The 24,257-nt window shown below is 45.3% G+C and overlaps 1 protein-coding gene and 1 long non-coding RNA gene across 3 annotated transcripts in view; one reads left to right on the top strand and one right to left on the bottom strand.

Moving 5' to 3' along the window:
• The window catches only part of RNF145 (ring finger protein 145), a 68,181-nt gene extending 56,320 nt beyond the window's left edge, over positions 1–11,861 (top strand). For both annotated transcript variants that reach the window (XM_075009540.1, XM_075009541.1), the window contains 5 exons: positions 1,024–1,164; positions 3,070–3,252; positions 7,346–7,493; positions 9,087–9,443; positions 10,658–11,861. In XM_075009540.1, coding sequence (XP_074865641.1) covers positions 1,024–1,164; positions 3,070–3,252; positions 7,346–7,493; positions 9,087–9,443; positions 10,658–11,086 — 1,258 coding nt within the window. In that variant the 3' untranslated portion in view covers positions 11,087–11,861. The remainder of the gene's footprint in view (positions 1–1,023; positions 1,165–3,069; positions 3,253–7,345; positions 7,494–9,086; positions 9,444–10,657) is intronic.
• A 152-nt stretch (positions 11,862–12,013) lies between these two features.
• LOC142021090 (uncharacterized) lies at positions 12,014–22,124 on the bottom strand. The gene is made up of 3 exons (XR_012647592.1): positions 21,807–22,124; positions 21,606–21,718; positions 12,014–13,246 (listed from the first exon to the last, which is right to left on the bottom strand). It is a non-coding gene; the product is annotated as an uncharacterized LOC142021090 (long non-coding RNA).
• Between the last annotated feature and the right edge of the window lie 2,133 nt (positions 22,125–24,257).

Genomic DNA, 24,257 nt, shown 5'->3' with positions numbered 1-24,257 from the left:
GGAGGTGGTATTGTACACTGCATTCTGCTGATTTTGAGCAGTGTGATTCCTGTTACAGGGTGTTTGTACTCAGGAGAAACACTGAGACTGCTCTAGACCGCAGAACCAGGACCACAGACAACCAGCTCCAGGGTGTGTGAACTGAAACAGCTCCATTACATGTCTCAAACTTGGCTGTACTCAGCTCTTGCTGCAGCTGAGGATTCACCTTTTGACTTCATTGTAGTACCATGTCAGGACTGAAGCAGGCCTGAGAGAGCCTGCCCTCTGCTCTCTCAGAGAAGTGTTTGAAGACAGTGTATCTTTTTGGTAGTGTGTGTTTGAAGTTTGTACCAGACCTCTTTTGTGGGTCAGCAGTGATGATGAACGTCAAGATTTCACATCACTTTACAGCCCGTAACTATGGAGAACTTTGCAGTTTACTAGCCATTTTAATAACCATTTATATGAGCAGTTTATAGTAACTTCCGTTCTGATATCCTGGCAATATTGCTGTGGATCGGGACTGACCAATGCAATTGATCAGGAGTAAGTTTGCCTCCCCTTGTGGTAACCAAATTGAAATGCATGCATTACATTTCCATGCCTGAGAATGTGGTGGTCGTTGTTAAAGTACAAGCAAGACAGCCCCGCCATGTGGGGCTCTTCAGAAGTGCAGTCTGAGCAATGGGCAACCACATGCCATTACTTATAACTAATGCTTTTTTGGTGCCGGTACTAAGTTCCAGCACCTCAGCAACCCCAGTCATGAGACTGACAGGGAGCTGGCTGAGTACTGGCTCCCTCTTTTGCAGAAAAGGCACTGCACATAACTACGCATCTGTGACTGAGTAACAGTGAATCTTTGATATGTGAGGAGAAAATAGCTGGCTGTACTGTCATGTAACTTGGTGTCAGTAAAAGAACATGTATGTACTTGTGGTGCACCTCACGTTATGTTTCAGCAAATCCAGGTGTGACTTCAAACTGGTTCAGACTCTTAATTGAAGAAATCTTCATATTAATTAAGCTGTTTTCCCCCAGCATTGCAGAATGTTGCAGCACTCCATATTCGCTCCTGGGATTGGTGTTCACAGTCTCCTTTGTTGCTTTGGGAGTTTTGACTCTCTGCAAGTTTTACTTGCAGGGCTACCGAGCGTTCATGAATGACCCTGCTATGAACAGGTAAGTGCTCAACAGCAGATTCCTAGCATCATAGAACTGAGCGTGGCATTTGTTAAACCGTTAGCATTCTCAAGCCCTTAAAATGCATAGGAATTCTGATTGGCTTCTTACTTATTAGTCAAAATGCTCTATTTTAAAAGTTTTGAGATAGAAATATCTACCATGAGTCTTAGAATGGCAGTCATGCAGTTCTACCATACATACATGCCATGCTGCTGGGATTTGGGGTTTTTTCAGTATTTTCATTCAAATGAGTGACTGGAAGAATCCTCAAATATTTAAGAAAAAACAAATGGTTACATAGTTATAATTTAACTTACTAATTAACTTCTCCCTCACTTTTCTCTTCCCCTCCTGTCCATGTTAGTACATGTGAAACCAAGCTAATCTTCTGGAGAAGATTTACACTGACTAATTAAGAGTTGTTCTCCTATAGCAATCTAAAAACTAACCATCTTATTTATTAGCTAATGAGCTTTCATGGTAAGACCTAATTACGCATTAAAACTTATTGGCTACGTCTACACTAGCCAAAAACTTCGAAATGGCCATTTCGAAGTTTACTAATGAAGCGCTAAAGTACATATTCAGCGCCTTATTAGCATGCAGGCGGCCGTGGCACTTCGAAATTGACGGGGCTCCTTTTCGAAAGGACCCCGGCTACTTCGAAGTCCCCTTATTCCCATCTGCTCATAGGAATAAGGGGACTTTTGAAAAGGAGCCCCGTCTGGATGAGCCGCGTCAATTTCGAAGTGCCGTGACTGCCCGCATGCTAATGAGGCACTGAAAATGTATTTTAGCGCTTCATTAGTAAACTTCGAAATGGCCATTTGCATGGCCATTTCAAAGTTTTTGGCTAGTGCAGACACGGCCATTATGTAATAAATGAAATTGTTCATTTTTAAGGTGCTACAGGACTGCTTGTTCGGTGTTTTGTGACGCTACAGACTCCCGTGGTTGCCCCTCCTGAGACTAGTTAGAAGTTATGGTGGGAAATTGCCAAAGGATATTGGCAACTTGTTTCTCTGATGCTTGTCACCACTGTCTGATATAAAATGGGGAGTTCGCTGGTGGCCCAGTGGGTTAGTAATGTTGGCTTTCACCTGGAGGCCAGATCGTGGTTCAAGCCACAAGCAAAGGACATGTTTGCACTCTGGGTTCTGAGATAAATAAGTGGGACTTGGAGCAACACTTCCCAGGAATGGGGCAGAAGTACTGCGTAGGGGAGAAAGCAGCCATGTGTGGAGTATGCTGTGCCGTAACTGCTGCCAGACAGCGCTGTCAGAGTCTGCTCATTAGGAATACTAAATTCACTTTTGACATCAGAACCAAAAGAGCAAATGTGGGACATTCAGGGGACTCCTTACTCTAGAGTTTGTGATAGCGACATTGGAAGTTGTGCTGCATATGGAACTCTGAATGCACAGCTTTCAAAAGCTGCCCAAGTGGTAGCGCTCCAGACAGGAATGTATTAAAGGAAAAGAGAGAGAAGGCAGGTGAAGAAATTCCTTGTCCCGAGTTGTTGTTCTTTAGGCTCAGACCTGAAGAACAGCTCTGTGTAAGTGCGAAAGCTTGTCTCTCACCAAAAGAAGTTGGTCCACCTCCCCAACTTGCATCTCTAATATCTTAGGACAAGCATGGATACAGCACCACTGCATTCATTAAACAGAAAGAGTCAGTGAAGCTGCTGCAAGCTACCGAGATGCATAAGCAGTGTTTTTGAAAGAAATGTATCCATGTTAATTCCCTGAGGTAGTAGAAGGCAGAAAGAAATCTTAAGATTGAATCAGAAACAAGGGGCTAGGACAAACTGTTGATTTCATGCATGCCAGGCTTTTCTTTTAAGTTGAAGCGAAACAATTAATGTTCTGCATTGTATTTTCACTTTTTCCCACCAACTTGCAGGGGGATGACGGAAGGAGTCACTCTCCTGATCTTGGCAGTGCAGACTGGATTAATCGAGCTTCAGGTTGTCCATCGGGCATTTCTGCTTAGTATTATTCTCTTCATTGTGGTAGCATCCATCCTTCAGTCCATGTTGGAGATTGCTGACCCCATTGTTCTGGCACTGGGAGCTTCAAGGGACAAGTAAGAGATGCACTTTGCAAACTGAAAGCTATTTAAAAGTTTTGTAGAGGTGAGCACCCTAATGTATGGCCTAATAGCCTTGCGGGCTACAAACAGGTAAGTTTGTGGTGGTCCATGTTCTTGAAGACTAAACAATAAAATAGGTTAGTATGCAGACCCTCTCATTTCTTCTCCTCGCTCCCTTCCCTTTCTCAATTTTTCTCTCTCTCACATGCACAGTGGTGTACGCCAGCACAGTGATGCTTTGCAGCATATTTCCTCCTTCTGAAGGAAAGTTACTGGGGGTCACATGCCCCCAGTGAAGTACAGTAAAAGCTCTGTTATCCGACATGTCAGGGAAAGGGGGAGTGTCAGTTAATCGAAGAGTCCAGTTTACTAAGTTACACTTTACTCATTATATTGTACTCTAATCCTTCGAAGCCTGGTAATTCATTGGTAAAGTATAAAACATTGTACAGGTGCTCACCAATCCAGTGGTGGCACTGCACTGCAGAGTGGTCAGTTTCTTGAAGCACTTTGGTACAAGTAGGTAAAGTTCTCGACACAGTAGGTTATCTTGTGATGCTGCATATCACTGTGGGTGATGCATGGTGTAGCCCCAGTTTGATAAAGCTAAAATCACTGCTAGAACTAGCTGACCATAATTTAATTTTGGTGGTTCAGAAAGCAGGATCTTGCAGTGCCTCAGGGTCATAAGTATCAACATGAATTATTATTGTAGATGTAGAAGGTGTAAGAAATTGGGCTGAATCTGCAATGGCTCTGACGCGCCCTGGAAGATGCCTTTTTGAATAAATCCCTGATACCAACTTCCTTGCTTGTCTGCTGCTGTTTTTGCATAAAAGTAGAGTGCCTTATGTGTGATTAAATAATTTCCTGCGCAGTACAGGTAGTCCTGGTTACTACATTGAAGACTTGTGTTGGGAGATAATCAGAAATGCCAGGTAATGGAGCTTTCTGGTTTCCTGAATTCCAGATAATGGGGCTTTTACTGTAATAATCCCTAGAATAACTTCCGGAACTTCAGCCCTTGGGCAGAGATTATAGGCCTGGAATGGGAAATATCTGGACAGAATCTAAGGAGTGGACAAATGGAGTCTCACAGGTTTCTTGTGGGTGTTTTGATCTGCTGGGCTTTTTTGTTACCTTTTGATTTCTTTGTGTATTTTGAGGAGCTTTATTTGTCTTTGGTATTCTGGCACGAAACTGTTTCCTATGTTAAATGCATGTGTCTCTTCTCCTTACATAACCTGTAAGAGTTGTTTTTAATAAAAAAAAAAAAAAAAAAAAGAGGAAGTTTATTTATATCCAGTGAGTCTGTTTGGCTGAGAGGTTGTTTGTGGTCAACAGTTTCTCTGCACTATGTGAACGGTCAGTATACTAATAAAAGCAAAGGGAGTAGAGCCAAGAGAGGAGTATCCGGTTCTCTTAATCAGTCACTGGGAGCAGCAAACGGTAACTGTGTGTTCCAGTGCCAAAGCTAAATTTTTAGGGAGTTCTGAGCTAATGGGCTGGGAAGAGAGCTGCTCACCACAACCCCAGAAATAACAAACATATTTACAGAATTCAGTACATTGGGATTTTTTTCTTCTAACCCTTTGTTGCAGTCCAGCTAACGTAGTTCCCCTCTCTTTCTTCCCTTTTGCTAAAATTTGTCAGTTTCAGTCCCTCTTATTTCTGGGACTGAATTGTTATAAAATACATCAGAGAGAAATGCTGAGCAGTATAGCAAGTAATAACTAGAGGCATTGGAAGGATTTCCAGCTGGGGTGCAAGTGAAAAGGTTAGCATTGTATAAGGGAGAAATTAGTTAAAAGGGGATATGATAGAGGTATAGAAAATTCTCACTGAATTTGGTGCCTTTTGGAGTATACTGCAAAAGACACCTGGTCATAAGCATTTTCAGAGAAGGCAGAGGGTATGCTTCTTTGATTACTGAGGAAGTAGGTGGATGGGCTGTATGGCTGAGTTTCTGTGAAACACTTCTCAGGGTGGCTGAGGTTTAACTTGCGTGATACATTTTATTAAGACTAGAGCCTTGGAAAAGATGTTGTTTTAAAAAAATATGTAAACAATAAATACTTTTCACCGTGTTTGATTAAAAACAAGGTGACCCCTATTAATCCTGAAGAGCAACAGACTTAACATGGGTAAAAGGAAGTTCTTTTGCACAGTGTAGTGTCGTCATGTGGCAGAGAGTTCCACAGGCTATTGTAAAGCCTAGCAAAGGGTCTGAGACAGTTTTAAGGGGGAACTTAGATGGTTATGCCAGCCTGTAAAATAACCTTACAAAGCCTTTGTGCCTCATAGCATGTTTGCCTCCGAGCAGATTATTCCACAGCTTTTTTTAAAAGGATTTCCTGGATTTTTGTCTGAAACAATCGTCTCAGAGACATGAGTCAACTGGTGTAACTACTGACCTGATCCTCTGTGGCAAGACCTATGTAACGTACTTGTAGTTTTTTACCTTTTTTGCCTTTCTTTCACTCTGGAGGGAGACTTCCCACATGATGCTAAGAATGGCACAGGGCAGAAGAATACTAAGCGTCCATTAGAATAACTCGAACAACAAAAAGTCCTGTTTCATCTTATAGACTAACAGATATTTTGGAGCACAAGCTTTCGTGGGCAAAGACCCACTTCGTGAGATGCATGAGTGGGCTGGGGGCGGGGGGATAGTTCAGAGGAGTATTTAAAGAGTGGGGTCCCAGTAAAAGGGAGGGCCAGAGCTGACAAGGTCTGTTCAGTCAGGGTGGAAGTATCCTATTATCAGTAACATACATCAGGAGGGGAGAGAGAGCAAGTCAGATCAGTCAGGGTGATGTGGCCCGTTGGCAGATTCGAAAGAGGAGGTATGAACTTTCAAAGCAGAGACTGCTTTGTAAGGGGCCAGCCTTACAATCTGAAGAAACAGATTGACAGAGCCAGACAGGTACCCAGAAACCACCTGCTACAAGACCAGCCTCACAAGGAAAACAAGAGAACACCACTGGCCATCACATACAGCCCCCAGCTAACACCCCTCCAACGCATCATCAGGGATCTGCAACCCATCCTGGACAATGATCCTTCACTCTCCCATACCTTGGGAGGCCGGCCTGTCCTCGCCTACAGACAGCCTGCCACCCTTCAACAAATTCTCACCAGCAACTATAGACCACAACACAGTAACTCTAAACCTGGAACCATTCCCTGCAACAAACCTCCCTGCCAACTCTGCTCACATATCTACACCAATGAGATCTTCACAGGACCTAACATCAACCACACCAACACGGGCTCCTTTCGCGGCTCATCTACTAATATAACATATGCCATTATGTGCCAGCAATGCCCCACTGCAATTTACATTGGCCAAATGGGACGGTCTCTACATAAAAGAATAAATGGACATAAATCAGACCTCAGGAATGGCAACAGAACACTTCAGTCTGCCTGGACACTCAGTAACAGATTTGAAAGTAGCAGTCCTACAACAAAAAATTTCAAAAATCAAATGGAGAGAGAAATCTCTGAGTTGCAATTCATTTGCATATTTGACTCCATCAGCAAGGAGTAGGCAGAGACTGGGAGTGGCTGGCCCCTTACAAAAGCAGTGTCTCTGCTTTGGAAGTTCACACCTCCACATTAGAATCTAGCAGTGGGCCACCTCCCCCCTGACTGATCTGACTTTTCTTTCTCCTCTCCTGATACACACGACTAAGGGTCCGTTTCCACCCTGACTGAATAGACCTTGTCAGCTGTGACCCTCTGTTTTACTGGGACCCCACTCTTTAGATATTCCCCTGGAACACTCCTCCCCTATGCCCACTCATGCATCTGATGGAGCGGGTCTTTGCCCACGAAAGCTTATGCTCCAAAATATCTGACAGTCTATAAGGTGCCAGAGGACTACTTGTTCTCAAGGATACAGACTAACACGGCTACCTCTCTGATATATTAGAATAACTGTCTTTCTGTGCTGTGAATTATCCTGTACTTCAGGTAGATAAGAATTCTTAATGTAAAAGCCTTCAGCAGATACATAAGCCACTGTTACCTTAGTGAGAGGGTTCCAGTTGTCTGAATCCCAACGACTGTATTGTTTCTGCAGGAGCTTGTGGAAACATTTCCGTGCGGTCAGCCTGTGCCTGTTCTTACTAGTGTTCCCAGCATACATGGCCTACATGATATGTCAGTTTTTCCACATGGATTTCTGGCTGCTGATCATTATCTCTAGCAGTATTCTCACCTCCCTCCAGGTAAGGCACGCTCGCCTCATGGCAGTCATTTATATTTGTCTCCCGACGGTAATGGGATATGACCAGAACAATGCTGGGGAGAGTTTGAGAGTGCAGAAGCTGGGATGTAAAATCTTTTATTTATCTCTACCTGCGGCTAGAGTACTCTAGTGCTGGGCTGAGAACACAGGGAACTAAAATATTTATAGTAAATGGTGCTGTCATGCAAGGGCATGCTGGTTACAATAATAAGCTTCCAAACTGCACATATGTTGCATCATTTTAGGAAACTTCCATGAGAGAGGCGATCTGAAAATGGTGTCCACAACGTGCATGCATACTTGCTTGTGCGGGGGGCGGGGGTGTGAATTCACAATTCAAAAAACTCCTGGAATCTTGTCCTTTAATGGCTTTTCTTGCAGTCCATGTATATGTACATATTACTCTTTTTAGGGGCTTGTCTGCATGAAATGTACTGCATGCTAGAGGAGTGGGAAGTTGTAAAGAGCATGGCACGTACTGGTGCAAACTGGCCCAGTTAAGCCCTTCTGGCATGTACTGGAGGTTCATGAGTACTTGCTGATGGCCCTTCCACAAGAGGTGTGCGTGCTCTCCACATGTACCAGTGCAAGAAGCCACCTCTAATAAGCCTGGAGTGGTGCCTCGCTGGCACGGTATAAGAGGCACTGGGCACACCCTCTACCCTCAGTCCCTTCTTGCTGCCCATGATGGTGCATCACAACAGCTCTGCTCCAGCCTTGGCTGTTGCTTCTCCCCATTGTTTGTATTCTTTGTATTTAAGTTTACCCGCAGTGTATTTAGAATATCTGGTCCCCTCAGGGACCTGGACTGGGGCTTAAACCTTGTGATCTGTGCAAAGGGTCTGTCCCAATCAGCGACCCATGTAGGAGCTACCTGCATCGTCTTGGTGAGGCTCACCTCAGTGACAGGTGCAAAATTTGCAAGTCCTTTAAGCTTAAGACACAGCAGGACATTCGACTTTGCATGCTCCTACTGGAGTCAGCCCTAACCCTGGCACCCATGCATGGATTGGAGTGGGCACTGAGGGCTTCCTTATGGTGTCCCAGCCAATACCACCCACTAGTTGGTACTACACCCCTTCCCCAGCACCAGCAAGGAATCCAAGGAGGAACACAAGGGATCACTCACCCCCACCTCAGGGAGAAAGGCAGTGGACGAGCGCAGACCTGTGACAGGTGGTTCCCAGTCTCCGTTGAGCTTGAGGGGGCCAGACTCAGGCAGACAGGAGCATGCACCCTCACCCTCCTGGCCACCTAAACGCAAGTGGAATTCTAAGTCACGTCCCAGTACCCTCCATGCTGGAGGCCCTGCAGGCTGCACAGGAGCCTTTGCCAGTACTGTCATCTCAGGCCTCCTTGACTCTGTTCTAGGGAAGAACCTGTACTCAGCAAGGTGGGCTCCCCTCAGCACCGGCGCCCAACTCTGCAGGGAGAAGGGTCCAGGTGCCGCTCACCGGCTCATGACCGCCAGGGAGAGGCCAGCCCCGCTACCGCCTCAGACTATAGGGCTGGGCCCCACAGCTGCTTATCGTCGCGACCTGAACACTAAAGCTGTAATTCCATGTGGTTTCAGGTGCTTGGAACACTTTTCATTTACGTTTTGTTTATGGTAGAAGAGTTCAGGAAAGAGCCGGTGGAAAATATGGATGATGTGATTTACTATGTAAACGGCACGTACCGGCTACTGGAATTCCTCGTGGCTCTCTGCGTTGTGGCATACGGCGTCTCGGAGACCATCTTTGGGGAGTGGACTGTGATGGGCTCAATGATCATCTTCATCCACTCCTATTACAATGTGTGGCTCCGTGCCCAGCTAGGGTGGAAAAGTTTTCTTCTCCGCAGGGATGCTGTGAATAAGATCAAATCACTGCCCACTGCCACAGAGGAGCAGCTGGAGCAGCACAATGATATTTGTGCCATCTGCTACCAGGTATGCAATTCAAGTAGGAGAAGTTGTAGGGGAGTGACTCTTATTAACATGCCTTTGGGTAGTCTGGAGTTCTAGTCTCGGTTGGTGTGACCAGTGCCATGGCTTCGGTTATGTTTCAGTTCCAGTCCCCACTGAGTTCTATATGTAATTTGGCTTAGTGCAAAATTGAGGATAGTCATTGCACTGGAAACCTAGGACAAACTCGTATGGAAGCTAGGGAACTGAAGCATGCCAGAACCAGCTCTTTTTCTGTTGCTTTAGTCGAAACTGAAGAGAGATTTAAAAACAAGTGTCATGCTCTGGAAAGTGTCTGAGATTCATAAACGTTTCCAGTGAGCTGGGCCGGTAGTAAAATCAAACTGACCTTTACTGGGGAGATTTCGCTTACCCCTCCTGTAAGACACTATGTGCTCAACTAGTCAATGTATTGTATTGTTTCATACAAACATTGCAACCTCCCTGGACTGTTAATTCCCATTCTTGCTTAATTTAAAACACTCTTTCTAAAAGAAAAAGAAACCTAATTATTGTAAGACTAAGAGTTTACCTGAAACCAACAAAAGGAAGGAAATTAGAAGTTAATACTGGAAATGCTATCAGAAAGTGAGGTGGGGTGAAAATGTGCTGCTTTCCTCCCTGGGAAAATCATGTTTGTTATGAACGGAAGTGAAAGAGTAACCCGGGGATGAATCCAACAGGATTTTATGAAGATTGGGTTGGCTTCAGACTCCATGTCCATGATCTGAAATGCTTGTTTACACCAAAAGCTTGCTCTGCGTACAAAAACCCTATGGTTTCTTTTAAGCACAACTGCTCTCACACCATGGTGGTTACACATGGACTTAGCCACTGGGCTTGTCTCTCCAATTAGTACTTTGTAACCTGTACTCCACAAATAGCTGTAAATAACAATTCCGTGGTGCTAGCTTTTAGTCAGGGTGGGGCTAAATTCCATGGGGTTGCAGTTGTTTTGTCATTCAGCTTCATGGCTCTGCTGGGTACCTGAGTTCTACTACGTTTTCCTCTGGAAACTTCCTGGTTTTATGTGCCTGTTGACGGTTCCGTGGTACCTGGTGCGTATGTAGAAAAATTTACCCTTCTTGCTGTAGACTGTGTCTCAAGGTAAATCTGAGGCATGATGGCATATATAGAGTGGTTCTAACAGGGCCGGGTGTTCAGCTGTTGTGTGATATCTTGTTTTACGTTACTTTCAGGACATGAAATCTGCTGTGATCACACCATGCAGCCACTTCTTTCATTCTGGTTGTCTTAAGAAATGGCTGTACGTGCAAGAGACATGTCCCTTGTGCCACTGCCAACTGAAAAACCCCTCGCAGGCACCAGGACTGGGACCAGAGCCAGCTCACCAGCCAAACCCTGGAGCAGAGCAAAATACTCTTCACCAAGAAGCAACTGGACCTCTTGGTGTTGAGCACCAGGAGGCAAGAAATGGAAACGAGAGCCCTTGTGACAGTAGTGGGCAGGCCGTTGGAGGGCCAGATAAGCAGGAGTGCACTCCTGACCCCGAGAATGATTCTCCGAGTCTGGACTGTGACACTTTGGAAACCAGCCAGCTGGGTGAACCAGCAGGAATCCAGGAGGAGGTTCTCACTCCGAACCTGAGACTTTCAATCCAGTTTTGAAGTGGCAGAAGATCTAGGAACAGACCCGGGGCAGAGATGCGTGCCTGACTCAGCAGAGAGAACTTACCCTCCCACAGTCGGGGAAAAAGTTTAGGAATTAATGTTAGTGAAAATGTATTTATAATATCCTGGGCTACTGTGTACCAGCAGCTCTGATGAGATTCAACAGATTGCCTCTGAATTGTGAGGAAGGGAGAAACTGGAAGCAAACAAAACAGACATAGTATTTTTAGGGGGTGAGTGAAGGGAAGGAAGGAGAAATAGGGGATGTGAGGTGTGAAAGAGACTGAACAATTAGCTTGTGTTCGGGGTGGGGAGAGAGAACCAAACTCACCTGTCCCCCACGGTACCAGCGAGAGATGTTAGAGTGCTTTGACTCCTTTTCTGCATGGAGGACTGGCGCGCAGTCAGGATTACTGACAAAATCAAAGATTTAGCAGCATTGATTGTTTTGGGAGATGGAAGCATTCTAATACATGGCGTGTATGCTTGGGCATTTTTGGTGGGGCAGTTACTTTTTGCATTCATGTAATCTATAGAGACTCTTGACTTTTATGACAGAGTCTTCAATATTTTGATGTATATGAAACTTTTGTTAATCTATTATGCACAGTAGGGGCCATGTGAAGTAAACTAAAGCTCTAATGAACACTTTGCCTCCACTACAAAGTGCAGGAGAAAGTGGGATGAGCTTTAGGGCACAGATAGCGGCCTTGCAATACTGTTTGATCCTGTGTAACGTTTAATTTTTGAATTAAAACAGTGTTAAACTCTGGCAATGTTTGCACTTTTGGGAATGAGTACAGACGTGTATGATCAAACACCGCAAATGCCACTTTTAAAGCTGTTAATAGACCTTGCACCTTTATTTGACACACGTGTGTCCATGTTAAATTTTTACATCCATCATGGCTTCACTAGAAGTAGGGACGGGGTTGGGGGGAAGCAGGGGAAGGAATTTTTTTATGTGAATTTTGATATGAAAAGAAACTAGTCACTTATTTATACACTAGGCTTGGCTCTGAGGTGTTTTCCCAAAACTGGTGTTCTTAACGTGAACTGTGATATGATTTCAATTTTAGCAGTACAGTTGGATGTAGACTGACAGACATAGCTGAATGTCGTAATAAATTCCATTTGACAATTTTTACATTTGGGTCTGTGATTCCTAAGCTGAAGGGGAACTTGAGGGAAATGTGTGTGTGCTTGCATCCCCTTCTGAGCTCAGCAGACACTTACATCCAGGCCCACCCCAGGCATGGGTTCTGGTGCCCGTCTAGCCAGTCCCAATTCTAGTTCAGAAAGCCTGTCACTGTGACTGGTGCCTTAACTGAGTGGCATGAGTACAAACCAGTGGCTTGGGCGCTCTCTTTTCCCAACCCCTAAACTAAGCATCCCGCTTCTAATCGGGCAGCTGGACTGCTGGCCTCCGAAGCGCACGCCTCAGCCTGGGCTCTCACCTGAGAGTTGAACATCTCAACACAGGTGCCTACTTCAGTATCTTCCGTTTTTAATGTCCTGCCATATCCCCTTGTGTATGACAGTAACGTTCACTATATGCTGCTTCAATCTTGATGTCTCTTTGGTTTATGAATAAGTAAAATTCAGTTGAAAATCAGGGAGAAACTTTAACTGACTTTTGTCACTTTATTTTTTCTGTTATCAGTTAGCATGTTAGTGGCAGACTGGGCTCTAACTGTCCTCCATCCTTGCTCTCCCTGATAGTCTAAGCTCTCCCAAAACAGCCACCGCACTGGTACAGTTCCAGGTGTTTCACTTGCACATATTTAGATAAAAGCTTCCCCACACCCACTGCTAAGTTATTGGAGCTGTAGTGGTTGTGGATGGGCTCTGCCTAGGATCATAACAGGGCATTGATCAGAATCACAAAACACGAACTTCCTCTCATTTTGTAGGACGTGTTCAGCCAGACCCAAGTATTCCAAAATCCAGGGAGTCACTCATGCCAGGAGATGCCATGCAAAGCTCTTGAGGCTGTCATGTGAAGAGCTTCTGCTCTATGAGGTATAGCCACTTCACTGATGAACAGGGAGCAAAACACTGGAGGGGAAGGTGTGGCAGATAAGACAGAGTCCTGGGTGTCTAGGAAGGCGGTAGATTTGATCTGGCAGACAGGAAGCAACAAAGAAACAAGATGACCTGAGAAAAGAGCAGAGAAGGAAAGATCGAAGCACAAAAACTCTTGGGACATTGGTGAGATCATAAAAACATTAAAACATTGTGAACTACAACAAAGTTCATCATGGTTTCCAGGTTTTTATACCTGGAGGAAATGTTCCTGGACCATGTGCTGAACAAGCTGAATACTACACCCCCTGCCCTCCCCCCCCCCCCCCCAAAAAAAAATACCCAACACCATTGGGGAGGGATGAAGGATTGCTTGCCTCTTTCTTCTCCCCCATGCTCCAAGCTTTGTGCAGTTAAATTCAGGACAGTAACAAATGCAATTGGCGAGATGGGTGAAATCTGCCTGGCAAGACTTGAACATTTTCATCTCATCAGCTTCCTTTGCTGATGCAATCTGCAACTTCAGCAGCAGTACAAGGTCACGTCTCTTTAAACTGCATTTTCTTAGATGATGATTTTGTGTTACGGTAGCACCTGGAGGCGCTGACCAAAATCAAAGGGCCCAATGTGCAAATCAATAGACAGCTGTGACCTTGAGCTAAACAAGAAAAAAGATAGAAAGGGAGATGTTGGCACAGGGGAGTGAAGTGACATGCCCAGGGTCACAGTGGCAGATTGGGGAATAAAGCCAATATCTGTTTCCTAGGTCTGTGCTCCATCTACTACACTCTGCTGCTGAGAAGAGTGGGATTTGTTTTATTAATATTTAGAATCTGAAGGGTGCACCCTGTCAGATTATAATGCAGAGCAAACTTGGGGCATCAAACACTTGAAGATCCCTTAAACAGAGAACTTGCATTTTTTTCCAAGTTGTCTGAACAGACTTAAGTCGAAGGAACTTGGCTTTCTTGTGGTCCAGAATTTACACTGTCAAAGCTCTCAAAAGAAAATCAATCTCAATATCAAGACCAAAACCAAATCACTGTCCATTAACCTTGTGAATCTACAGAACCAGTGGTTTTCAACATTTCTCCTGCTTGCAACCTAAGTGGATTGAGTGAAAGGAAAGCAGAATGAAACGGCCCACTCAGGAGAGGGTGGGGTTTTTGTTTTGTTAGAGCAAAGAGAAATGCCTTAAGTGGGCATAGTGAAAAGTGGATCTTAAAACTGAATTTCAATTTTGATGCCCTAGTCTAGTAGAATACAAGTCAAATATGTTGGTAATCAGCAAGTGCTTGCTATGGGTCTCTGCTTATTTTCAGGGTTTAAACCTGCTCTCCACTCATGGTGTCTGGTCTCTGATTGTCACGTGGGGGCTGGTTCTTTTTCCAGATGCTAAACTGTGTTAAAAGACAGTCAAAAATCCCTTCCCTTGTACACAGAGAAGTGTACACACTGGTGGTAGCTCTCCCAGAGATGTTTTCCCATTACAGTTGTAAAGCAATTGCAGTTGATGGGTGGGGGAGGAGTACTGTTTTGTGTCCCATCTGTAAAAATCTGGTTCACCCTTAAAGGTGACTATCAGACAATGCTGAGCACTCACCCACAGAAAATCAAGTCCCCTGGAAGTTGACCACCCCAAAATTGTGTTTTTTCCACCCAGGCATCTTATCAAACACGTGCCCCACTAGGTGTCAACAGACTGACTTCTGTCCATTCCAAAATGGCTTTCTCTGGCCCAGTGGCCTCACTGGTGGAACAAGAGGTTCAACACCTCACTATGTTCCTCCCACATGGTGACCTGAAGGGAAGATGCTCGGCTCTATGCAACACTTGAGCCTCTGGTCTTACCTAGAGCAAGGAAATGGGTTATGTTTGAAAATGTTTCAATGGTGTCTAATAAAACCCACAACTTCGCACCTTGTCTGGAGAAGCTTTAATGAAGGGGTGACCAACCCGTGGTTCGTGAGCCAAAGTCCGGCCTGCAGAGCCTTTGCAGCCCGCCCATGGAGCCAGCAGCAGCGCCGTTTTGAAAGCCAGCTGTGAGGCAAAGGGGTCAGCAGCGTGTGGCTCTAAAGGCTGCCAACACTGACTCCTCCTCCAGCTCCCTGCCCTGCCACACTGAAATATTGGAACTAAAGTTAATGGGTTTAATGGCTGACAGGAGATCCAGCCATTAAACCAATTAACTAGGGTCCCATTATTTCAGCATGGCCGGGCAGGGAGCTGCACACCCTGTATGTGGGGAAGTGGGTAGGAGGGATGGCGGGAGCCACACAGCCGCACTGAGGTGGTGACAGCCCAGCATGGTTGCAGCAGTGGTAGTGTGTGGAGGTCCTGTCTGAGGTAAGTGGGGGGGGACAGGTTGGGGCTGAGAGGGGTTAAACCTGCCGGTGAGGGAGGGGGTAGGGAGGGCGGATTTGGAGCTATTTTGTGTTCAGCCCCCCCCCAGGTCATCTAAAAAAATTGCCATGAACAAAGGTTGGCCACCTCCCTTTAATCCTTTCTGACGTAACTGGCTGGTCTGAGTGGACACTTGACCCTTGGCTGCTCCTGTACTGCCCCTCCCTTTTGGAAGAGGCATGTAAATGCAGTGGATCAAAACACTGAGGCACTGATATGAATATTCAGTGCCTCATTTGCATAACAGCAGCCACTCTGTCTCCAAAGCGCTTCTTTTGACGTGCAAACTAGCTGTGTGGGTGGGGTTCCTTCTAGAGGAAGCCCCACTATCGAAAGTGCCCTTCCTCCTTTGCATTTCGAAAGCAGCACTTATGATGCGGTGAGCGGCAGCTGTTATGCAAACGAGGTGCTGAATATTCATAGCTGCACCTCATTAGCATTTCTGATCTGCTGCATTTACATGCCCCTTCTGAAAGGGAGGGGTAGCGTAGACACAGCCCCCATGTGCATAATCACATTTGAGGTAATGCAGTAGGATCTCAACGTTTGCGAGGGTTCAATGCTCAGAACCTTTGCGAATGTTGATTCTCGTGAATGGGGGACAGGCTCAAAGCCTCGGGAAGCCACAGCATGGGTGCTCCCACCCCCAGAGCCCAGGGCACGCGATGCCACTCATGAATAATTGAATTTGCAAATGTGGCACTTGCGAATGGCGAGACCCTACTGTAGTAACTAGCATGCCAGAAAAGCCAGACTTCCTGGTCGTGACCAGGCCTACGGCTGGTTAGTTTGTAGCCCTAATGTTTTATTGCACTGCTTCAGCTCAGGATGCCAGTGCTAAGGACTTTGCCTTTGTTGATCGTGGTCAGCTGGTGTGAGATGGATGCAAATGTCTTGTGGAGAGAAGACTCAAACACTTCCAGGCCATGCAAAGCCCAGCTGTTTGTGCTAAAGAACCCGGCAGTGATTTCACTGTAAACATTCAGGAAACTCACAGTGCAGCTTGAAACTGTTCTTATTAGGCTTTTGAAAATGACCATTTTGAAGCAATCAGGGGCTGTGAGCTAGTAAGTCTGTCTTTAGGAGCCGTTCCTTTAAATTCAATAGAGTTCTCAGTGAACTAGAGGACTATAATAAACAGAGCATGCCTGTAGCCATAAAAAGCCAGAAGAGCCATTCTACTTAAACAGGGATATTGGGTGGGGAAAAAAAGAAAAAAAAGAACATGTCTTGACTAATGAGCAACGAAGGGTATGTCTACACAGCAGCGTTATTTCCAAATAAACTATTCTGGAAGAGTTATTCTGGTAAAGCTTATTTAGAAATATGGCTGCCACACACAGTGCATTTTGAAATAGCACTTGGCTATTTTGCAATAGCGTCTACATGCAATAGAGCCTATTTCAAAATAGAGCCATTGGCCACACTATGGCTTATTTCAAAACAGGCTCTGTTCCCTCTCTACACAGCCCCTATTTTGAAATAAATATTTCAAAATAAGTGCTATTCATCATGGAAGGTGGTTTCCCTCATTTGAAATAAGCCAACTGCTATTTTGAAATGATTTTTTAATTGAAATAGTGGTTATGTTCCATATAGATGCTAGCAAAGTTATCTCGAATAACTCTGCTGTGTAGCCATACCTTGACAGAGAGGAAAAGTAGCATCCTCTAAAATGTTACAAGTCGTGAGTGTAGTTTTTGCCAACAGTAGTAACTTCCAAGGGTGCCGATGTTTCTCACCCTTCATGTTCTCTCTTTCAGCTGCAGGTCTGTAGCTACAGACAGCCGAACACCAGAAGTTCCTTAAATTTGCACAAAGAGCGACAACATGTTTGAGACAGGAGTATTGTTTAAATAGTTCATTTACAGGGGTGTAATATAGCAAAAGAACTGATCTTACTAGGGGAGACCTGTCCCATATGGATAATTTTTATTTGTAAATTAAATAGAATTTAGTTGACTCTAGCACACTTAAAACAAAAAACAAAACAAAACAAAACAAAAAACTAGTCTTCACAGCCAGCTTGGGGAAAAGTCACAGCTGGAATGCAGAGGGGATTAAGTTTTATTTATTTTCCCTGCTAAGAGCTGCATTGTGCAACTGAAAAGGAAATGTCCTTGAAAGAGGGGTTTCTTCATAAACTATTTCAGCTTTGTTTGTTTTTAGATGGAAATTAATTTCTCAGAGGTCCTGCGTGTTGGGAAGTTTGTTCTGATAAGAACACGAAAATGAGGAATGACAGCCTGTTAAACTGAGACACTTTTTTTTTTTTTTTTTTTATTTCCCCAAGATAAAACTTTTAGGGGCGTACCTGTGTTTGAGAGTCGGTACTTCAGCTGTCTTCTAATCATCTTGCTACATATGGGATGCTTACAGTGCCACTAAATTACAGAGGAGGAAAGGCAGCCCAGAAACAGCTGTCCGGGTGCAGCAAAAATCTTAATTGTGGTCTAATGTGTTCAAAGTTCATGGTATTGCTAATGATGTTACTTAGACTATAGATTGTACAATGCCATCTTTTTGATCTATGTTCATAGAGATGCTTGTGTAAAGTCCTAAGGCTTCAAGGTACTATTCCAATGCAAATGAATAGTTGCTAAAGCAGTTGGCACAACCTGGGCCCCATCCTGCAATCACCCCTCAGCTGAACAAGTCCCTCACACAGCTCCATTGTTAGTCTCTGTGAAATTAGTAGGTCCGTTTGTCCGAGTAAAACTCCTCTTGGCACGTGGTGCAGAACTGGGCCTGGACTTGCTAAAGAAAAGTTTCACTCTGTGGAAATACAACTGCCTTTGCAGGTGAAGCACATTAGGGAAAGTTATTGCACTATTTCAGTAACCAATTTTATTTTATGGTCAAATTTCAAGTTCTCACATATGAAGTATTTTATTTTCTGTACTTACTGCTTTACAAGCAGATTTCCAAAGAGCAAACAGGTGTTTGCTTCAGCACAGAATTCCCAAGAATCGTAACTAGCAGCAGACACTTCTAGGATTAGAAACAATCTGGCCAAAGCGCCAACTGGTGCCTTCTCTTTAAATCAAAAAAAAAAAAGTCTATTTTTAAAACTACATATATTTATTACAGTAGCTCCCAGTAGGCTTAAATAGAGGCCCCCTAGCAAGCAGCAGAGAGACAATCCTTGCCCTGAAGTGCTTGGCAGGGAAGCTAGTGTTTTGGCATACCAAGAAGGACAGATTTTCTGTTCTGAAGCTGATCCTGCAGGTCCATATTTAGCTCTCATCCCTGAGCTGTGAGGTGTCCTGGGACTTTCTTAGGTCTATTTCCGTACTCACTACTCAGTATAAGAGAGATGGGTTTTGAGCGTTTTGTGCTGCATCGCTTTCAGCCCCTTCTGCCTTGGGGTTTTTTTGTGCTTTTCCGGCTGTTGCTGATGCGACTCCATTAAAACCAGGCTGCAGACACGGCCCCCACAGAGTGGGTGCTTACAGGGTGGACAAAGAAATGGTGAGGAGTATTTGGTGAGGGGCATTGTTGTGGATTCCTGTGGTGGGCAACAGGCCAGGCAGGTCTGCCCTGGATACCTTTCCTCAGCTCCCAGGGAACCCCCACCACTAGGGGGCAGAGTAAGCTGAGGACAATTCCCAGGGCCAGGCATTGCTCACAATGGATGCAGAAATGCCATGGCCAGGTTCATTTCAGGAGAGCTCTGTCCAGAAGCTGCAGGAGGTATGTGCTGGCCCCGTTAGTAAGTAGTTCATTACACAGCATTCAGGGGCCTGAGCTTTCCTGTGGTGCAGCCGCCTCGATCCCACATGATAAAGCAGCTGCAAAATTAGTCTGTCTGGCCTTAGATCTTCAGAGTGATCCATCCTGTGGTTGATTACTCTGGTGCTGCCAGTCTGGGTTAAGCTTGCTGTCCAGAGTCCTCTTGTGCTGCCAAAGGTTAAAGACTAGGTGTAGGGATGCTGTTCTCCCTGAGGTGTTAAAGTGGTCCAAGAACAAGTGGATAGTGCTGGGTGCAGATCTGCAGTCAAATGTTGCCCATCCTACGTTCTCTTTGTTCAACTTCTAGCAAATTCTGTGCCTGTTTGAGTTGTTCCCTGCTTCTGTCAGACCTCCTTAGTCAGCCGTTTGCCCAGGGCTGCCTCTTAGGGGGTGAGGGGGTTGTTAGCATCTGGGCATTGATTTCAGCCCTCGCAGAAGCTCAGTTCCTTTTTCACCAACCTCAGCGCTGGCACTGCTGTACCAACACCAAGGTTTTCCCAGGGAAACATATCTGCATCGATGATGAAATTGGTCCTGATGCAGAGCCAGTGTTACACTTAGGTTGCTAGCCAGGCCATTTAATAGACTCATAGGGCTGGAAGAGACCTGAGAAGGTCATCAAGTCCAACGCCCTGCTCAAAGCAGGACCAATTCCAACTAAATCAGCCCGGCCAGGGCTTTGTCGAACTGGGACTTAAAACTTCTAGGGATGGAGATTCCACCACCTCTCTAGGTAATGCATTCCAGCGCTTCACCACCCACCTGGAGAAATAGTTTTTCCTAATATCCAACTTAGACCTCTCCCATTCCAACTTGAGGCCATTGCTCTTTGTTCTGCCATCCACCAGGACTGAGAACAGCTTCTCCCCATCCTATTTGTACTACCCTGTCCGGTAGCTGAAGGCTGCTATAGACCTCTGAAAGGCCCTCAGTCATCAAAGGCAGACTGTCTGAAGAACTATTTAGAGGGCATTTCCTTCCTTCACTTCCTTCATGAAGATGATCTTAAAGAAACTTGTTCTGCATTCGGCACCAACATATTCCAGGAAGGACAACAGAATGCCTATCCATCCGTATCTACAAAATCCAAATCAGTAGATGCGCCATCACAGGTGACCACTCGATGGCGCCATAGTTTTGCAAATCCCAAACCCATTCAGCCTTCCTTTCCTGTCTTGAAAACATCTGTGGCAGCGCTGAAAATGCAGAAGGTTCACTGAAGCAGAATTCCTTTCTTGTTTTCTCATTTTTGTTTCTCAATTGGCAACGACTGCTGGAATTACCGGAACAATTTCAATGCAAAAAAAACCAAAAACAAAAAACCTATGATTCTTCTAACAAAATGCCAAGTTAGTTGGGTTCCCAAGCATTCCTCCAACTGTATGGAACCATCCTGATGTGGTGACCTCAGGTAGAGTCAGTAAAAATAGGAGTTAATTTTGCATTGGATAGAGAGGGGCTAGAAATCCAGATTTTTCTTTCAATTTCAAAGACTCACCCATCCCTTCCCTCCCAAAAGCCAAATAATGAATGTTGTTACTGTACTTGCGTGAGAAAGCATCAGTTATATGCCACCAAAAACCCTTACGTAGGAGTTTCCTATAGATAAGGATTCATATGATAGAAATAATAGTGTGAGAAGTCAGGATTTCTGCTCAGTATAACACAAGGGGCTTCTTACAATTACACAAGTTCTATTCAAATCCCACTGGGCACTAATCAACAAACTGCCCAGCTTCAATTATGGCTGCCGGTTCTTTTGCTTTTTTCCCTAGGCACAGGGTTGAAAGCTACGCAAGAAACACACCACTGAAACAAGCTCCGGTTTTAGCTTGACCTTCATGCATAAGAGCAAATATTTTCTTTATTATAATAATTCTTCGAATTGCTAATTTATTAGTCACAATTAGCACAGGTGGGGGTTTTTGTGAAATAATTTTGAACTCAGGCAAATAGAAGATCTTCCTGCCTGGATATTAATAAAGAATTTTTGAAGGAGGGACATTTGGCATTCACTTTTTATAAGTTGTTCTTAATCAGGAACAAAATTTTAGTTTAGGAAATTCTAAAAGATGGGTACCAGTTTCTACTGGCAGCCCCAATCCAGAGGGAAATAACAACAGGGGAGGGAGGGTAGTCTTTTTTTATATAGATAAAATAACCGGACCCAAATATTAGAACTCTGTTGCCAGATATGACATGTTTTCCATGTGAGGCTAATGATCCTGAGTACCTAAATGGAGGCCGTTCTGAAACATGCTCTGAAACCAGCTGCAAAACATAAAATCCTTGAGAAATGAGTAAAACGGGGGTCAGTTTTTATCATAGTCATGTTTTGGAAAAGGGGCCAACTCACCTCCATTCTGCAGCCACTTGGGAAACTTGCTTCACTTTCTAGAGAGACGCCGCAAAGGAACCGTTCACAGTGCGCAAAATTAAGCACAGGCATAAGACTTTGCAGGATCAGGGCTATGGAGGTAGTAAATGAAGTTAGACCCATCATGTCCCATTGGTTGCTTTATTCATCCTCTGCAGAAAGAAAATGTGGACTCTTTACCTTTCTGGACCCCAGCCAGGCAGCATTCTTCTGTTCCCTATTCAAATCACGACCCTTTTCCCTATGTGCTGCTTCAAATGGAAAATTAAAAGTTCTTCTTGGAGAGGGGGGTGTGCCCACACCCTGCATAGTCTTGACCGGACGGTGGAAAGTGGTGTCCCAGCCCTGTGCGGCGTCTCGTGGGCCTAGTGGGAGGTGTGGACCCACCGTCACTCAGTTCCTTCTCAACCACAAGAGCAGAACTTGGTGTCTGCTGTTCTGCAGCTTCTCGCATTGTCTCGGGGACCGTGCCCCCACCCTTTAGTTATCTACGTTGTTTGTTTTGATTTAATTGATGCGCAGATGTGCTTTCCGTCCCCAGTCAGGCCCTTAGGGTTACTGCTTTGTATGCCAGATGATGGGAAGAGCCAGGATTTAAGCTCAGATCTTTCGCAACAAATATTTGAGCTGTCTCCTGTGTCTCAGAGACACCCACGTCCCGTCCAAGTTCAAGGAAGGTCTAGGAAAGACAAAACGGCTAATTGATGTTCCTCTCAGCAGACATCTCCCTATTCGTGAGGGGTCTGTTTCCCCTGCGTTGAGATTGGGGTCAAGGTCTCAGACCGCTTTGGTAGCAAGGGACCTAAGCTGCAGCCCTGAAGACAGTGACTTCTGAGACAGAGAACCCTCTGCCCCCAAAGAAGGGGAGGAGGTCACCCCCTCTGTCTCACTCCTTGGAGACCTTGCATCAGCAGTGCCCCTGATTTTGACGCCAAGAAGGCAGTACTGCATAAGGAGTTGTGTGTGCACAGAGCAGCTACTGCCTCAGGACCGTGGGAGCCCTCTCCGCCCCATGATGTACGCAGAGCTGTTCCCCACACTCTGAAACCACCGCCCTTCTGCAGCTCCAAGGTTGGAGAAGCTGCTCTGCCAGCCTCTCTGGGACCCCACACTCCTACTTCTCCTCAGCACCAACCCATGTTCCCAGCACCAGCTCCAGCTGTGACCCTATGCTATCAGAGCCCCCTGCCACTCTCCAGATCCTTTTGCCCAAAGGACCTTCTTGCTTTGGACACACTGGAGTCTCCCCTCCGAAGGCAGAAACATACCCCAGTGCTGCTCTGACAGCTGCAAACTGAGCCTTGGTTGGACATTGAATTTTCAGCACCATCACCAAAGCCTGAGCCTCCTCCCCTCTATTTAGTCGAGGGGATGAGATGTCTGATTCTCGGGACAGAGCCCTACCTCAGTACTGTACCATCATGCCACCTCTGAGTCCCTGCTCTGACAAGGATCTGCCAAAGCCAAACCAGCACTAGCCTACACCTTGGGGACATGAATATTCTTGAAGACTTTTCTCTGCTCCCCCTCCATAGTGGCAGACAACCTCCTGGGACAAGATGCAGACCGGTTGTACACGGCACCACCAGCTAGAAAGAGACCCCCAACAGTGGCTAGTACTGCGCCCCTCACAGGCTGAGACCTCTCGACAACTCATGCGAGATGTCAGAAGGGGTCTTTCCTTCCAGTGAGACAGACCAAAGACTGGCAGGACTTTTCACACACCCTGTTTCCAAGCACAGACCATCCGAGTGGCTCTCAGATTGCATCTTGACGTGGGAAGATGCTGTCAGAATACAATCCCCTCCTAGAGTGACAGCTCTTCTAGAGCTTTAGCCACCGTCTAGAGCCTTCCTGAGGGATGTTCCTGTAATAGCAACCAGCAGGACTGCAACTTGGTCCTTCATCCACACACCAATTTACCTGTTCCCAGGACTGACATGACACTCAGTGATGCAAACCTCCGATCTTCCTCCTTCGCACCCATCTCCACATTGAGTGAGAATCTCTTATGATGGAGCACCCATAGGGTGTGTCTACACCGCCAAGTTATTTTGTAATAGTGGCTGCCATTTCAAAATAACCTTTCTGAGCATCTATGCAACACAACCACAGTTCTGAAATAATTTCAGAATAGCAGAGAGCTTATTTCAAATTTGGTGAACCTCATTGTCTGAGGAATAGTGCCTATTTCAAAATAGATATTTTGAAATAGGGGCTGTGTAGGCAAGGAGTAGGGGTTATTTCGAAATCAGGTGTTCCAGAATAGTTTATTTGGAAATAAAGCTGCTGTGTAGACACAGGATTTCAGAAGCAGTACTTCCAGGGGGCTCTAATCCAAAATAGGCTCTATAGACACTATTTTGTTGCTTATTTTGGAGTTTTCCTGTAGTGTAAACGTGTTATTCTGGAATATCTTATTTTGGAATAACAACTCTGAGGTCAGTTATTCTGGAACAACTCTGTAGTGGAGCCAGACCCATGGGGATGTGCTTGGAGAAGAAGGAGCTGTTACCTGCTTGTACAATAGTTCTTCTTTTGTCCTTCTCGGAGCTCCACCTCCCGCCCTCTGCTGCAGAGATGCTGGCTTTACAGCTGAGAGGGAATTGAATGATGGCAGTTATGAACCTC

This window comes from Carettochelys insculpta, chromosome 15 (genome assembly GCF_033958435.1).
Source record: "Carettochelys insculpta isolate YL-2023 chromosome 15, ASM3395843v1, whole genome shotgun sequence".
NCBI classification, from domain to species: Eukaryota; Metazoa; Chordata; order Testudines; family Carettochelyidae; genus Carettochelys; species Carettochelys insculpta.
The sequence above is the reverse complement of the archived record's forward strand: the minus strand, read 5'-3'. Positions and strand labels throughout refer to the sequence as shown.